The sequence below is a fragment of the Poecilia formosa genome, unplaced genomic scaffold (assembly GCF_000485575.1).
Source record: "Poecilia formosa unplaced genomic scaffold, Poecilia_formosa-5.1.2 Scaffold2, whole genome shotgun sequence".
Taxonomy (NCBI): Eukaryota; Metazoa; Chordata; class Actinopteri; order Cyprinodontiformes; family Poeciliidae; genus Poecilia; species Poecilia formosa.
Genome location: NW_006799941.1, coordinates 5,716,625 through 5,733,014, shown reverse-complemented (window position 1 = coordinate 5,733,014; position 16,390 = coordinate 5,716,625). Strand labels below are relative to the sequence as shown.

Below are 16,390 nucleotides of genomic sequence, written 5' to 3'. Positions count from 1 at the left end.
ATTTATTGTTTTTTTTTCTTTTCTTCTTTTTTGAAAGCAGACGGACCACTAATCTTTCAAAAGTTTAAAGTGATTTTGCTGAGTAGACCTCTGGGCTTTATATTGTTTTTTTCTGGGGATATCTTCTGTTCAATCCTTGTACAGAAGAGAAATAGTCATTCTCTCTATTTTATAAGTGTAAGCTTGTAAAATAGAGAGAATGGAAAACAGAAGAAGGTGTTTTAGGCCTCAAATTCTGGATTAAATTATCTATTTCCCATTGCATAAAGAGAAACAGAGAATATTTCCCTGTATTTAGTAGTTTTAGTAGTTGTATTTAGTGAGTCTAAATGCTGGGAATATAACAGATTTAAGGGAAACAGCTGCTAAAGTATTTCTTAAACAAATGTGATTAGGCATTAGCATGCAGGACTCTCTTGTACGCTATTGGTTGAGATCAAATAATCTGACTATCTATTTGGGTCTTTTTGGTTACGCCTAAGCACTTAAGATTGTCAAACCAATTTTAATTTCAAAGTAAATATGAAATGCAGTTTTAAAATAATGATACATGTACTATGGGGGGGGGAGCCTATTCATACCAACCCAGCCCTATGTAACAAACAAATTGCCGTCCAGCATTTGCAATACGCAAAGCTCAAAGCTACTTATTCTACAGATGTCACTTTGAGATTTCTTTTGTCATTTTTTCATAGCATCATCCAGTTGACTGAACTTGATATTTATTTATTTAGTTATTAGTTATTGATGGTGATTAAATATATTTGTACCCATGTTTGTTTGTTTGTTTTCTTGTGTACAGGGAAAACACAAAAAAACAATATGAAGTCTTTCTTGCTGTTTGTGTGTTGTGTGTTTAAAAATTACATTCTTAAATGTAATTTCTTTAATGCTGTGGTAAAGAGGATAACTTGGATGTGCATGTAATCATACCACTGTTGTTTAAATATAGGGTACAACATACAAGTAATCTCTACTTTTTTTTTTTAGATTTTATTATAATCCAAGCAATGGATGTGATTCCAAAGGATGAAAAATAGTTTGTCACGAAAGCCAGGTTGGTTTGAGTAAAGAAGATCTTGATTGAAATTGAACTTAGTTTGAAGATGTGAAACATTTACATATGACGTGAAAGTACAACAGAAGAAACCTGTACAGGGGCACTTTTTCATGGCACTGTAGCTAGGATATGCTTTGGCCTCCTTCTGCCTCTGAAAGGTAACAAATTAACCAAAAGAAATTGTTAAACGTGGAGAACTCAACACTCCTAAAATTAAAGATTTAATTACAGTTCTATATTATATGACAATAAAGCACAAATGTAGGTCGATGACATCTGTCAATACATAATCCCTTATATAAATATGTGCATGTATCACATCTTCTTAGTTATAAGACGCAAGTAGCTCACAGTTTATAAAACCATTGGACAAAACGTCCTCGTCCTTCATTACTGGATGGGGAGCGAATGTTTGGGTGAAGCTGGACTTTGTCTGATCCCTCAGTCTTTCCTGCATTTGTGCTCACTGGGGATTAAAAATGTGAAGCCATGGCTGCTTAGCTCAGCTGAACAACTCAGACAAACCTTTACTGTCTAAAAAATACTGTCTCTCAAAGAACACGACTTATATGGCAAGACAGTAAAATTTCCAAGTTCAATAAACTTTTCTGCAAAGTATGTCAACAGATCAAACTTTTATCAGTCATGCTTCATTTTTAAGAATTTTACAGCAAACTTCATAGTAAGCCTATAAAGATATGTGTGCCATATTTTAAATTCATGTGTAAATGAAATCAGTAAAGAACATGTCTATGTGGCATTTTTAATTTACATTTTTAAATGTAATTTCTGGTTCTTCGAAATAAGGTATGCATTGCAAAGCAACAACTTCCAAGAATGAGTAAGACTGAAGAAGAAGGACAGCAATTTATCAGGAAATGTGGACTGTATGTCAAGCAGAAGGGAGACTTTTAACCCTAAGGTCATTACCCTGCGGTGCTTCCTTAAAGTCAATTATCCGTCAGATTTGAGCTGGTCACTTCCTCACAATCCTCCTGTAATCTAATTTGACTAATGTGGGGATAACTCGGAGGAGGTATAAAACATCCACGTCCACCTTAACTACCAGTGTAGGTTTGGCATTTACCACTCCGCAGCTTTTGGCACTTCGAGCAGTGAAATCTCCCACTCACAAGGAAACTAGAGATGGCTTGGGATGGCGGATACGAGCCCAATGGCACGGAGGGAAAAAACTTCTACATCCCGATGTCCAACAAAACCGGCATCGTCAGAAGTCCCTTCGAATACCCGCAGTACTACATGGTGGACCCAATGATCTACAAGCTCCTAGCCTTCTACATGTTCTTCCTGATCTGCACTGGAACTCCCATCAATGGCCTGACGCTGTTTGTAACAGCTCAGAACAAAAAGCTGCGCCAGCCTCTCAACTACATCCTGGTGAACTTGGCAGTGGCCGGACTCATCATGTGCGCCTTCGGTTTCACCATCACCATCACATCTGCTCTTAATGGTTACTTCATTCTTGGACCCACCTTCTGTGCTATTGAGGGATTCATGGCAACACTCGGAGGTAGGATGAAAGCAACTAAAAATTGTCAGGAATCATGCTTCAGTGGTTTGTCTACAGTTAGTAACAACATGGTTTTTTTTTTGTCTTTGAAGGTGAAGTTGCTCTCTGGTCTCTGGTTGTTCTGGCTATTGAGAGATATATTGTTGTGTGCAAACCTATGGGCAGCTTCAAATTCACTGGAACTCATGCTGCTGCTGGAGTTACCTCCACATGGATCATGGCTCTTGCTTGTGCAGCACCTCCACTTTTCGGATGGTCAAGGTAAACCTCTGCTTGATTCAAAATGATTTAATCGAGATTTCTGCAGCTCTTAATTTACTACAAATGAAGTGAATTACCATAAATGAACATATTAACTACCATCTTTTTCAAATAAAAACCTAATTTTATTGTTTCATATGTTGTGCAGGTACCTTCCAGAAGGCATGCAGTGCTCCTGTGGACCTGATTACTACACCTTGGCTCCAGGATTCAACAATGAATCTTATGTCATCTACATGTTTGTCGTTCATTTCTTCATTCCTGTTTTCCTGATTTTCTTCACCTATGGAAGCCTCGTCATGACAGTCAAAGCTGTAAGTGACGTTTACACAGGTTTTCTTCCAACTTCGTATGAACTCACTGAAAGAGTTGCACAAGTGTTTTCTTACCTCTTGCCTTACTGAACTCCGTAGGCCGCAGCTCAGCAGCAGGACTCGGCTTCCACACAGAAAGCCGAGAAGGAAGTAACACGTATGTGTGTCTTGATGGTGCTGGGCTTCCTGGTAGCTTGGACTCCATACGCAACCTTCGCTGGCTGGATCTTTTTGAACAAAGGAGCGGCTTTCACGGCTCTGACTGCAGCCCTGCCTGCTTTCTTTGCAAAGAGCTCAGCCCTTTACAATCCTGTTATCTATGTCCTGATGAACAAACAGGTTGGCATATTCTACAGACGCCACAACCCATGTTTTTATGTATTTATATGCAAGTACTTAAATATTCTCCTTTCCCTGACTTTCAGTTCCGTAACTGCATGCTCAGCACTATTGGAATGGGCGGCATGGTGGAGGATGAGACCTCAGTTTCAACGAGCAAGACAGAAGTCTCGACTGCTGCTTAAGGACCATGTGTCTTAATCACGTCTTCAAGTCTGTGGACAAGTTCCTGAATAATTGCTTTCCGATTTCGATAGTCCACTCAAAAGGGAGAGACTTTTGCCAAATAAATTTATGGATTTAACAACTGTGGACAAAGGAATTCTGTCTCATCTGGTTACGCGTGTAAAGCACCAAGTGTAAATTTTACCTTGCCGTTTATCTTGTACAGCAGCTGTGTGAATGTGTGTGTGATATGTGAGCACGTATGTGTGAGTATGCGTGGCTGAACTGGGATCTCTCTGCACACCTCAACTACAGAAACACAGGCTGTGAACCGCTGAAAACCCTTCGTTGCTGAATGTTCAAGCAAGTGTGTGGGGCGTTTTCTTGTAATTATATGAGGGAACATGTTTTACTGGAGCACCAGTGGAATTATTTTTATGCATTTTGTGGAAAAACAAACCAAAAAAATACATAGTCTTGAGTAGATAATAAATACATGCATCAAAATAAACATCGTGGTGTGTTTATTGAAATCTAATTTTGGAGGTTCTTACAATAGAAAACATTATTAAGCTAAACCATAAACACGTTTCAGAAAATAAAGGTTATTTAATTGTAAGCATTGCAGCATAAAATAATTTCTTATTGATTTCAGTCTAATCATTTCAGAGCTAACTTGCTCAAAAATAATTTGCATGTAAGACTTTCGACTGTTCAACTGAGTACTTAGAGGTATGTCATAAGTACCATACACTCCCCCCCCCCCCTAAATCTAGTTCAATTTAAGTCTCTGCCTATAAATTCTGAATCAATGTCTCATTAAGTTTCAGTTTATAAACATTTCCTTTGTGGTTAACGTCTGGTGAGATATTAAGAACAAGAGAGGATTTAGAAGAAAGGCCTATGGGATACTGTAAAATAAATTCGCTATTTTAATTGGTAATTTGCTGTGAGAGACCTGAAGTACCAACAGGCTTATGTGTTTTCCATCTGATGCTGTGCTATGTCGTCCCCCTGAGGTTGAGCTGTTGATGTGCAGCTATACGGAGACATAAAACCTTTGCAATATGACAACAACATAAAATTAATAACAAAAAAAACAAAAAAAACGAGGCATGGTTTTACAACTAAATAAATAAAGAGAATTACACAACTTGTAACTTTACCAGTGCAATGTCTGTTGGAGTCTTTCAGCTTGTATATCAACCAGATGGTGCCCCCTGGAGGTTCCCACCAAAACTGAAAACATGTCCTTTGGCAGAACTGCTGTGGGGAATATGTTTCACATTGTGGAACATCTGAAAGTAACAGTAACGGCTGCTTCATGCTCTGCAGCAACTATCTACAAAATTCATGCACCAGTCTACACTGAGAAACAGATCTAAAGGGTTTAATTATTTTCAAGCACACACTTCTTTCTTACCCAGCGAACCATCTATATCTTGATGTACCCCTTTATTTCCAGCTGATAACCCGATACTAATTGTCATGCTGTGGCCACATGCACTGTAATTTTCTTCAAAGAGCCTGCTCTGGACACCTGTGTGTGCTTAGTCTCTCTGTCAGGGGGCTGGCAGAGGCGAGTGTCGCCTTTCTTTGTTCTAATTGCTTGGATCAGACAGAATGGGCTGCATGCAGAGGCCATAATAACAAACTCTGGGATGCATGGAGGAAAATCCCTAGGCAAAATCAGCAATGTGAGGCAGGATAGAAGAAAATCACTGTTCTGGTAGCTACAGCGTTTTTCTGTGGTTTGCCGTGTTTTAGGAGCGGAGCGGTTATGTAACTATACATTTGGAGAGGTTCAAATTTCTTGTGGTTCTAAAGAAAAAGTAGTCTTGGGTTAAGTTAGTCTGATAAATAATTAAATGTGCCATATTAATTTTATGTTGAGGACACACATTAAGAAAATTTTTATTGTTATTATTTTATAATCGTAGGCAGAAATTAAAAGTTTGGGCACATCTCCAAACAAGTCAATTTAAGAAAACAAAGTGTTCAGTGGGTCAAAGTCTCCTTATTTCAAAAAGCATTTAAGTTAAGGATAAAGCTTTTATGTGACAATTAATAAAGTTTTTCTTACAGTTTTAAAATAGAAAATAAAGGTGGTAGAAAAATGGATACATTGCATGCTCAATGGACGATGGTAGATGCTTTTCCCTTTTGAAGTCTTTCCAGAGATTTGCTGCTTTCCCCTCTCAGCAAAACCTCACAGCTTTTGATATGGTCTTGCATTATAGTTAGACATTTGTAACTCCACATTAAATGCAAAGGCTTTTCTTTAAACTCCAGAGAGAGCGCAAAAAAATTGATAAAAGTTCAACTTTATCAGCTTAGGTAATAATTTTAAAGTTCATTTCTTAGTTAGAGAACTCTGCACCTCTAGAAATCCTAAGTGAAAGTTGTGTTTGAATTTTTGTTTTGCTGTGTTTGTGCAGTTGATTATCTGACCTTTTTAAGGTTTTCTCAGCTCTAGTGGCCTTTGTTTTACAGTTGTCAAACAGGCAAGTGAGTTAGGAGAGAGGAGGAAAGCATTTGGCAAAGAATGTCAGGAATCTTAATTGAATAAATTTTATTTTTGAGAGAAGTTAAGAATCTCTTTGTGTCTTATATTTGTGGTAGGGATCAGTCACTACAGAGGAAACAAGTCATTGGGCCGTTTATTTCATGACCTTCTATATAGAAAAGCTGTTACTATGGGAGTAGTCTGTGACTGCTTGATCGGTTTAGCCATCATTTTAATATCTTGAAGTTCAACCAAAACCCATTCAGAGTGAATTTTGTGCATTGTCACATTTAAAGATTTAGATCTGTGACAGTAAGGGGCTAAGCGGTCTCAGGTATTTGGCCCGTATTATTTTAACGTACTTAACGAGGATAACATAGATTCAAGGTGGGATTATCCCGCTGGCCTTGCAGTCGAGATAATGCTAATACACTCTGCAGCAATACACCCTTTGACAAAAGTTGGCGTCTCCGAGAAAACAAGTGTCCATTATGGCTTTCAAATGTAAACTTCTCACATTTATTGTTTAAGACTTTACATCAAATCTCCTTGATTCATTTACCACAGAAGTAAAGAGCAACAATGCATTCTCACATAAAAGCAAATAAGAAAACAACCATTAACACCTGCTTCAAAGTATAATTAGAATCTAAATGTTAATCAGTATTTAGTGAGTATGTAAAACAAGATAAAATAACAATTATTCTTAATTTTTTCAAATAAATGAAAAACTGCAGTATTTTTTTTTAAAGACAAAAGTCCTGACTTGTTGTTACTATACAAGGGTTTATCTTTTTAATTCTGACCTTCAATTAACTTAAACAATAAAAAAATAAAATAGCTACAGGATTTGCAATCAAGAGAACTACAACATTTCAAATCTCTAAATGAGGACGCAGAGGAGATATACAAATTAAAATATTAAGAAATCCACCATTACACAAAACCATGTAACAAAACTTCAATGCCAAATCATAGACATCAATCACACATTAAACTCTTTTTTTTCTACTGAAACTCCAATTTTCATGCACAAACCATATCACCTGACCTAAAATACAAACATAACATCCAGGAATATTAACTTTTAAAACACAATTCTAAAGATTATGTGATGAAACAAAGATCAATAATTCCTTTGTATTTTCAGTCTCAGAGCGACAGTCTTTCTTACAATTTTTAAAACCAGTCTTTATCAATATTTCATTAGACTTTGTGATAGTCTGTTCAAAGTCCTTTCTAGCTTTGTATTCCTTTTCTCTACCGAGGGGAATATTTTGGAGTTTGACATAAACCATTCAGGCATTTATAGGCTCCAAAATGCAACATTTGAAGAATAAAATGCTGTCACATTAACTGAACTAAGAATCAGTGGTAAAAAAAAAAAAAAAAGAGAGAAAAAAATCTAAAAGGTTCAAACCACAAATCTGAACTACCTTTTAGAAGTCCTGAAAAGTATAAATCAAGATCCCTTCAGAAAATCCCCAAAAAAGCAAAACACATTGAGGGGAAACTTTGCAGACATGACACCTAGGGTAGATTTAAAGATTTTGGAAAATACTCAAAGAAATCTGAAACAACTAGATTAATTGGAAGTTTTAATTTGAAGGTCTGTAAAAGAAAACAATGTTAAAAAGCTTTATTGCAAGTTCAGTAAAAAGTTAGCGTTAAAAAATATTTTGTTTCATTAGACAGCAAATCTGCTAACTAGGGATAAACTAACACAATCTTTCACTTGCCAACCAAACCAAACATTAAAACTATCTTATTTTTGAGTGAATGTCCCATAAAAAGTTAAAATAATAATAGTCAATAATATTGGCCTTCATTGTGGAAGTCTCAGAAAGCTTCTTTGAGCTATTTTAAGTATCGTTGGGGTATTTTATCTTTTTGTTTGAATTATGATTTATTTCTGATTTTTACCACCACAATGATCACCATATGTAGTGGTGCTCCTTGTAAAATACTGTAAAAGAATTACAATCTTCTAGAAGATTGTAATTCCATCTGCGACTTTTATTGGGAAATATTAGAGTTTTTCTATATAGAGAAAATACATGGGACATATGCTTACAATCAGTAGTTCTAACCAAGCTAATGGTGCTAATCCCTAATATAAGACAATAAAGACTGTAAAGTGACAGGTCTGCTATCATTTTTCATTTATTTTGAAGTGTTAGAATTTTTTGGAGAGTTGTTGATTGCTTTCTCAGAGATCTTGTACATAAAATCGTCTCATGACATTGTGTATGCAAAAAAGGAAAAAAAAAAAAGCTAATGAGATATTTTGTTTTAAAGAGTAATGGAGATTAGCTTTAATTCTTTTTAGTTTGGTTTTATCTTTCTATTACCTGGAGGGGTTTACTGTATTAATGGATTTTCACTAAAGCAGAGAGAAACAGCTCTGTAGCCCAGTCCTTACTGACCTTACCTTGTCCTTGAAATCTGATAACCGTTAAACTTAGCATTTTTCCAAGCATATTTTTGTATTACACAAATTTTAACTCCTACATCTGTAAAATTTGCTGATTTCTAATTACCTTTGTGAGTAGTAATATAAGAATACAGCACTATTTTAGCTCACATTATGTTAAGGTCACATCTCATTAACAAAAATCACAGGTCCTTGAGAAGCTACTTTATTCTCTCTCTCATAAATCACTGCTTTGCCCAGATATGTCTCTGGTAAGCTGAAGTTTACTTGCGACTGGTTGATGCTAGCTTGTCTCTCCAACTGTTTGTCGTAGTTCCCTCTTGACTCGGTGAAGCTGTCCTGTCTGAAGGGGCCAAAACCGTCATCTGGCTGGTCAAAGCTGGACTCGCTGTAGAGTCGCTCTCGCATCTCACTGGATCGTTTCCTGGAAGAAGTCCTACTTGGGTATCTCTGGCCAGTCTTGTACCAGCCTGTCTCTTTAAAGACAAACCAAATGTTTCCAGACCAGAGGATTGCATTAAGAAAACCAAAAACCTGGGGGAAAAAAAAAAAAAAAAAGGAACCGTTGTAAGTGAATTATCACGTCCAGACGGTTTCATTTTTGATTATATACCTACAGTGGAAGTGTTTAGGCGAGACCAGAGAGGTTCCTGCGTGGTTGCACATCTATTTTCCTTCTCTCTACAGGAAGCAATGAGAAGGAGGACCTCTGTTGGGTTCGTGGCTGCCTTGATATCAGTGAGGCTTTTAGCCCAACAGCAGCTGCTGAGCAGCCACATTAGAGAAAAGGTAACAGTGACAAGAAAATCCTGTTGCATTGTTCAGGACAGAAACACACATGTAGAAGAAAGTCACAAAAGTCACTTATTAGTGTCACTTTAACACAACGCTCCTGATTTAACTGATCGTTGAAATCAAACGTCACTGACCACTAGAGGGCCTCTGTTGTTCTTCAGGTACTTGTTCTGGTAGAAGACGTAGACAATTGTTGCAAAGAAGGAGTACAGAAATGCCAAAACGCCCACAGTTACGAAAAACTGAGCTGCAGCAGAGAAATCGCCATTGAGGAAAACAACATCTTCTCTGCTTGCGTCGCATAAGGGAGCTTTGAAGTGGATCTGCTGCAATCTGCAAGACACAGAGAGGCAGATTGAGAGCAACAAATAAAGGTTATCATTAACTCTGTAATAATAATGAATACCAGAATATTCATTAGATACCAGAATAATGAATCAGCAAGTCACAGGTATTTAGATTAACCCATTATGTTTGAATGCAACTCAGTCACATTCCAACCTCTCATAAAAGGCGAGGAGAATGGAGACAGTGCATGTGCAACAGTGACTGTTTTGAAATGTGACATTTGAGATAAAATATGATTAAAAAAATGCACCCCTGACCCCCTCCCCCACAAAAAAAAACAACAAAAAAAACACCAAAATCCTGATCACCTTAGCTTTATAAAATAAAACAAACTTCTGCCCCCTGCTGCCGTCAGTTATTTATTGATGTAGCTTGTGTTGTCAAAGCCTTACTTCAGTTTCCATCTTCCACTGCCTAAAATTCTTGCATTAAAATGGCAACGTGCTTAAAAATGTGCACGAGGGACCAGCTGAGGGGACCGTTTTTGCTGCGAGCACAGTTATATAAGAAACGCTGAAGACCTAGAGATGTTAAAGTGGGTCGGCATCCCCATTCAGCCTGGTTTAAAACTGGGTGAGCTTCAACAGAGAGCAGCTCTGCTAAACTGGACAACTAAATTTTAGTCTCTTCACAAGACTTTATAGTTAGACACTGTTGCTCCAAATTCTTAAGAGTATATAAATATTTGAAGCTTTTGGTTGATTTAATCTAAGACAGTTTGTTCTACAGTTAATAATTTTGTGTCTCCTTGACTTTAAGATCCTCTGTTTTCAAGATGAATCTCTTTTTTTAAGAGTCACAAAAAAAAAATAAAAAAAATAAAATAAAAAAAATCCTGATTTACCTGAAAGGATAGCCAAACTCAATATTGATGCTGAGGTTGTTCGGTCTCCGGGCGGAGCAGTCCACTTTAACCTGAAGATAGCCATGGTATCCTCCGCAGGTGGCAAATGCACAAATGGCAAAAATCTATCAAAAATAAAAAATTTAAAAAAAAAAAAGTTTTTGAAAGTGTAACCATCTGTCTGTTGGTGATTTCTTTGAATGAATTCTTCTGAAGCACCAATTGATTGTGTGAGCTCGCTGCATAATGAATGCACATCAATAAATCAGGTGAGAGATTATTGCGGTTCAAAATGAGTTTGAAAACAAAGCCTGAATAATTTAAAGGAAGGAAGATAATTAACAGAGCCGCGTACTGTGCCCTAGAGGGAGCCCACAGCGGTAGAGTCAGAATCTGTTTGTTCACGTAGCACCAAGTCTGGACTCTATCATTGATTTGTCTTCACATTTACAACATTTCTGACGTAAAGATGAAACCAAAGACAGCTTTACTGAGTCAACAACTTTTTTTTTTCTTTTACTTTTAACACAAGAAAAATGCCTTGCATCATCTATGCCACACTATCAGATAAAAAAAAGGAAAAAAAGAATATTATCATGTGAAAGTCTTGCAATTTGCAACCTAAGGCAAAAATAATTAGATTTACAGTCAATAATCAGAACAAACTTGAAAAGGAATAAAGAAAGGGGAACTTACCGGAGCAAATATAACCATACACATTTAAAGACCAAAGAGCCTTACTCCATGCAGCGCCGGCAGCTGTAGTCATCAGGCTGAGATGTAACTGATGCAGACAGGAAAACCAAAGCCACTCTTCCAGCAGAGAGGGGTGGGCTGACAGGGGTTGTCTCCCCCCGAGGAGGAGTTGGAGATGAGGTCAAACTCTGCATTCAATCATCAATGCTCCTAAATGCAACTTAAGGCAAATATTTGTGAAATATAATGTTTTTTTGTTTTGTTATTTTGTTTTGATCTGGACTACAAAAGAACCAAAAATCGTCTTTTTTGAAGCTCTGTTGCAAAATTGGTCTAGAAAAAAAAAAAGAGGCTTTTTTACAACATGAAACAAATGGAGGATCTGGGACAGATTTTGATCATATAAATAATTTGGGTGGTCACAGAGTTATTGCAGGCTGCACAGAACTGATGGGTGTAAATAGACATCAGTGAACATTAGATCTATATTTGACATTCATAATCAAAACAATTATGCTTTTGTATCTGTAATTAATTCATGGTGATTTTTTTATGCAAAACAAATGGTTTTGTTGTCAGATTTAGCATTAAGTTGACTCAAGTTTTAATTGGGAGCCCTTTATAAGTTGCTTAATGCAATTTTATGTTTTTTTAAACACAGTTTATCACTGCATATCACATATGAACCTACATCCATTTTTTTTGTAAATTTCAGAAATGTTTCCTCTATGTTTTCCTAGAAAATGTCTTGGTGTACTAGTATGATGATTAGTTCATGTTAACAGCATTGTCTGTCAAAAAGTATCTTGCTGACCTCTTTTGGTGAAAAATCTGTATTACACATTCATGTTTGAGCTTTTGCCTGCATTTCAACCAAAGCTTAAGCCAAAGACGCTTGAACATGATGTTTAGTAATTCACAAGTCTATTTGCTCTGTCCGTTTCCACTTTCCCTTTTCTATCAAAGGGTAATCGCTTTGCTCCCAGGTATATTTTTTAATATCATTACCTAAAGTCAGGACAAATCTATGTGAGAAACCATTTCAAACCTCCCTCTTTTAAAAATAAACCACAAATCGACCTAAGAATAATAAATAGGTCTCAATGAATGCATTTAAGTGCATTTTAAAAGATTTAAAAGCACAGGGCTTTTTTTTCAGGTGAACGATATACTGTTCAACTTCAAAACAGTTTAAGACCAAAAGAAATATTTAGTTTTTTCCCAAAGAAAAAGTTAAATGTGATTGTGACTCATATGTTCAAAGATGTGGTTTTGGGTGGTCATGTTGTGGGCAGGAAGTATAACCAGTAGCAGTCAGAGTACTGCTGCCGTAGAGAGTCTCACAAATATCAGGACATGATATTTCCGATCAGCAGAGCCAATATTTCACAATATGTCATGGCACCATTAAGTGTTGGCAATCCACCTCATCTAATCTTTAAATCTCTGTCTGGCCGACTGTACGGTTGGACAAAGAGACACTGGAGTCTGGGATATGATTCTTCCCCATTAGGATGGACGGAGGAGATGATTTGAACCTCCTCCGCCCCCCTCTGCTCTTTGGTTCTGCTCTGCATCCATGAAGTATCTCTTTGAACTCCTCTGGAATAGTTCATACATTATTTGAGCTTCTGAGATGCTAATCAGCATCTCTCAGTTGTAAAAACAATACCCTGTTGCATGGTTGCACATCTTAACAACTGTGAAGAAGTAAAAATCTTTCTAGCTGCACAACAACACCAGAAGGTTGTATGCAGAGAGTCTGTGGGTTGTATAGGCCTACGAGTTTCATTTTTTTAATTCTGAAGATTAAACCAACTACAGTTCACTTTTAGAGTTAAATATGTTGTCTTTTTTAATAAAACTTTGTGCAATGATGGTAGTCTTGGCCAGGTCAACCCCTGCAAATGAGACTATATCAAAGTAGGGTTTTACTAATAAAATAAAATGAATAAATACATTTCATTTTATTACATTTTCACCTGTATCCACTTGTTCATGCAGAGTCACCACCTCTCCTCCAGGGGCAAATGGGCAAGAGGGTAACACAGAGATGCACAGCACAAATAACCATGGGCTTTCACACCTAAGGTAATTTAAAGAGTCTAATCAACAGTTATGTTTTTGGACTGGATGAGGAAGCTGGAGAAAGAAAACACATACAAACAGGACAACATGCAAACTTCAGTCAGAAAGATCAAACACAAGGCCTTCTTGATTTTGAATCTCTGCAATGATCTGCTAAACTTAATTCATTGTTTTACATTTATGGCCAAAATTCTTACTGCTGGCACATTTGGACTTCTTCTTAATTTTTCCAACATTTTCTGACTAGTAAAAAGACAGACATCTCAAGTGGAACAACCTCGAAGCTGACGGAGAATCTGTGGAGTTAGCTAAAGATTAGAGTTATGGTAAACAGACCTTCTATCCTCAAAGGCTTGCAGCTCATCGCTAAAGATGAGCTATAAAAGATGATTATTTATCATGCCATTCAAAAAACTAGTCAATGCCGTAACAAGTGTTTCAAAATTCATGTCCTCTTTGCATTGCTTTATTATCTTTTGAGAAATGCTGGTCTCATTTTCTAACATCGATTTAAAGAAAATAATTTGAAATCAAAGTCTGAATAATTTTAAGATTAAATGTGACTATTCATAAGATCTAAAATATCTGGCGGTTTTTCTTAATGGAGTTTCAACATCTACAAAGTGCTTTTGATGTTCATGACTTCAATCTATATTTCTCTGTGATTGATTTCTGGTGATGCAGGGTGAGGAGGTAAGGGCAGAAGCTTCAACAGTTTGATTTGATCTAATCACAGGTGCCAGTGTGAAGGTAAAGTAATTACAAGTATTACCACAGGATTAGATTAAAAACGGGGGGGAACGCCTTTAAAGACATATCCAGCTCTATCCAGCCCTTACCTCCTCGCCCTGCATCACCAGAAATCAATAACAGAGAAATATAGATGTGGTAAGAATTCTTTCAATCCTTCTACATTTTACTAACTTGCATAAAACAGGAATGTCCTGAGACAAAACACTTGAACGGATGAAGTTACGTAAGCATCAGGATCAGCAGGCTATTTACAGATGAAATTTAGATTTATTGTTTTCAATCGCTGTGATGGTAATTACATGTGACTGGATGCCCGCTGCTATTTAAAGCAAATGGATCTGTGGAGGTGTTTGTGGCAGGAACTCTGAAAAACAGGGAACGTTACTGCTAATCAGCCCAGAAAAGGTTACAAAAGAACACATCAGGGCGAAGAGCTCGCAACTTTAAGACACATCACAATAACTGAACCTGATTAAACGGTGCTAAAGATACATGCTGCTCTTCTCCAAAGGTCATCACCAAATCTTATAAATCCCAAACTGTTGCAACAATCTGAGCTCCAACCTGAAGTGCTGTAATCCGAGGTTAGTTCTGCTTAACTCTGGCAGATCATATCAGTTTGACTTGCATATATTTTCTATTTACCTTATATACAGGCTAGATTAATCTGATTAATCCAATGCTTGCTTTTTTGCTGATTATGATAACTTGACAACAACATACCTCTAGCTTTTATTTCTTTAAGCACTAAAAGCCTGTAAAGAACATCAAAGAGTTATAACAAAGTATGCTTTTAAATTAAAAAATTTTGATCAATCACTTTTGATTACTCCCCAACTAGAGCCAAAACAAACCAGATGAACTCTATATATTCTGTTGCGCTAACTGATTATTTTTATTTTTGCATCATATGGTAGACTTTGGTGTGTGGTTTTTATGCAAAGTGCAAAATTCTGATTTCTCCCCCATGAACCTCAGACTTGTGTTCTGAATATTCTCTCTCCAGAGTATTTTCTTAATTGTACCTAATTAGGTTCAGAATCAAAAGTCAGGAACCACCAAAGTATTGAACAAGCTTGCCAGCAGATGTCTTATTTTTATGTGATAAAAGGATTGCTTAATAAAAAATGAAATAAATAATCCTTCAGACTGATACTGAAATTACGAGACCGAGGCAGGAGAAGTGCTGCGCCAAAGGAAGCAATGGCTGAGACAGAAGACAGATCGGGGCTTCAAACCAGCAAACCACCATTGTCTTCCTTTTGACACATTTATTCTGGATCAAAACGTGTCTAAAAGGAGTGTAGGTAAATAACATACAAAACAAATATAAACCCTTGCGCACAATAACCAGGAAGAAGTAAAATAGATTCGTTTTTTCTGTGGAATCAGACAGAACGGCCTGAGACCCATCAACATGTCATATTGAATGTGTTTAAAAGTCTTGATGGGATTGACAGACACCCAGTGAGGGGAACTGAAGGCACATGACATGAGAACTCTTTAAATACCCATTTCCTTAATGCCTGCGGCCAACGGGGACATTAAACTGATGTGGCAATCTTGATGAGATGAAAGATGAACCCCACCAACCCCCAGGTGTGGCCAAAAATATGAATTATCCAATCTTCTTCTTTGCAGGACGAGGATCTTTCTAACGTGATTTTTTTTTCATAGATCTCGCTTACTTCAGTGTGCAAAAAAGTCCAGACCTATTGTGCTTTGTTCTTCCCCGCTATATTTTTCTTGTTGTTCTACTGTGAAACTGAGGTCTCGAGAGCAACGAAATTTGTACCAAATCCAAGAAAACCAAGCCGAATTGTGAAAAAAAAAAAGTATGCACAAAAGCTAAAGCACAGAAGTAGAATCTCTTCAAGCAGCAATAAATTCATACTTTCATAGAACCAACCTGGTCCAAAGACTTTGGACCAGGTTGGTCCAAAACTTCTGTAAGTCTCTCATATACATCCATTTTAGCTCATTGCTATTGTTTTTGACAATCAGCTGTAGATGTGCTGTACTTATCTTACCATTATTATTCTGTTACACAATAGTTTATCAAGATGGGTGACGTGTTTTCCCCAAAGACAGAACAACGGAAACCGACAGAACCAGCAACCCACCAGTTACAGGACTAACTCCTGCCACCATCACCACTAACAATTTTCATTTTTAATTAAAAGGACCCAGTGAAAGTCAAGATCAAGGTCCAGTTGACCATCTGCAGGAGTGCTTTATTTCCACTGTGTTTACTCA

At 37.0% G+C, this 16,390-nt stretch overlaps 2 protein-coding genes across 2 annotated transcripts; one reads left to right on the top strand and one right to left on the bottom strand.

Annotated features, from left to right (window-relative positions):
• The first annotated feature begins 2,119 nt into the window (after positions 1-2,119).
• LOC103137564 (green-sensitive opsin) lies at positions 2,120-4,181 on the top strand. The gene is made up of 5 exons (XM_007551363.2): positions 2,120-2,591; positions 2,684-2,852; positions 3,001-3,166; positions 3,266-3,505; positions 3,592-4,181. Exons 1-5 carry the CDS (start codon positions 2,207-2,209, stop codon positions 3,688-3,690), a joined length of 1,059 nt encoding a protein of 352 aa, XP_007551425.1. The 5' UTR covers positions 2,120-2,206; the 3' UTR covers positions 3,691-4,181.
• A 2,487-nt stretch (positions 4,182-6,668) lies between these two features.
• On the bottom strand, positions 6,669-11,431 carry synprb (synaptoporin b). The gene is made up of 5 exons (XM_007551350.2): positions 11,294-11,431; positions 10,598-10,722; positions 9,540-9,738; positions 9,228-9,419; positions 6,669-9,144 (listed from the first exon to the last, which is right to left on the bottom strand). Exons 1-5 carry the CDS (start codon positions 11,315-11,317, stop codon positions 8,773-8,775), a joined length of 912 nt encoding a protein of 303 aa, XP_007551412.1. The 5' UTR covers positions 11,318-11,431; the 3' UTR covers positions 6,669-8,772.
• Between the last annotated feature and the right edge of the window lie 4,959 nt (positions 11,432-16,390).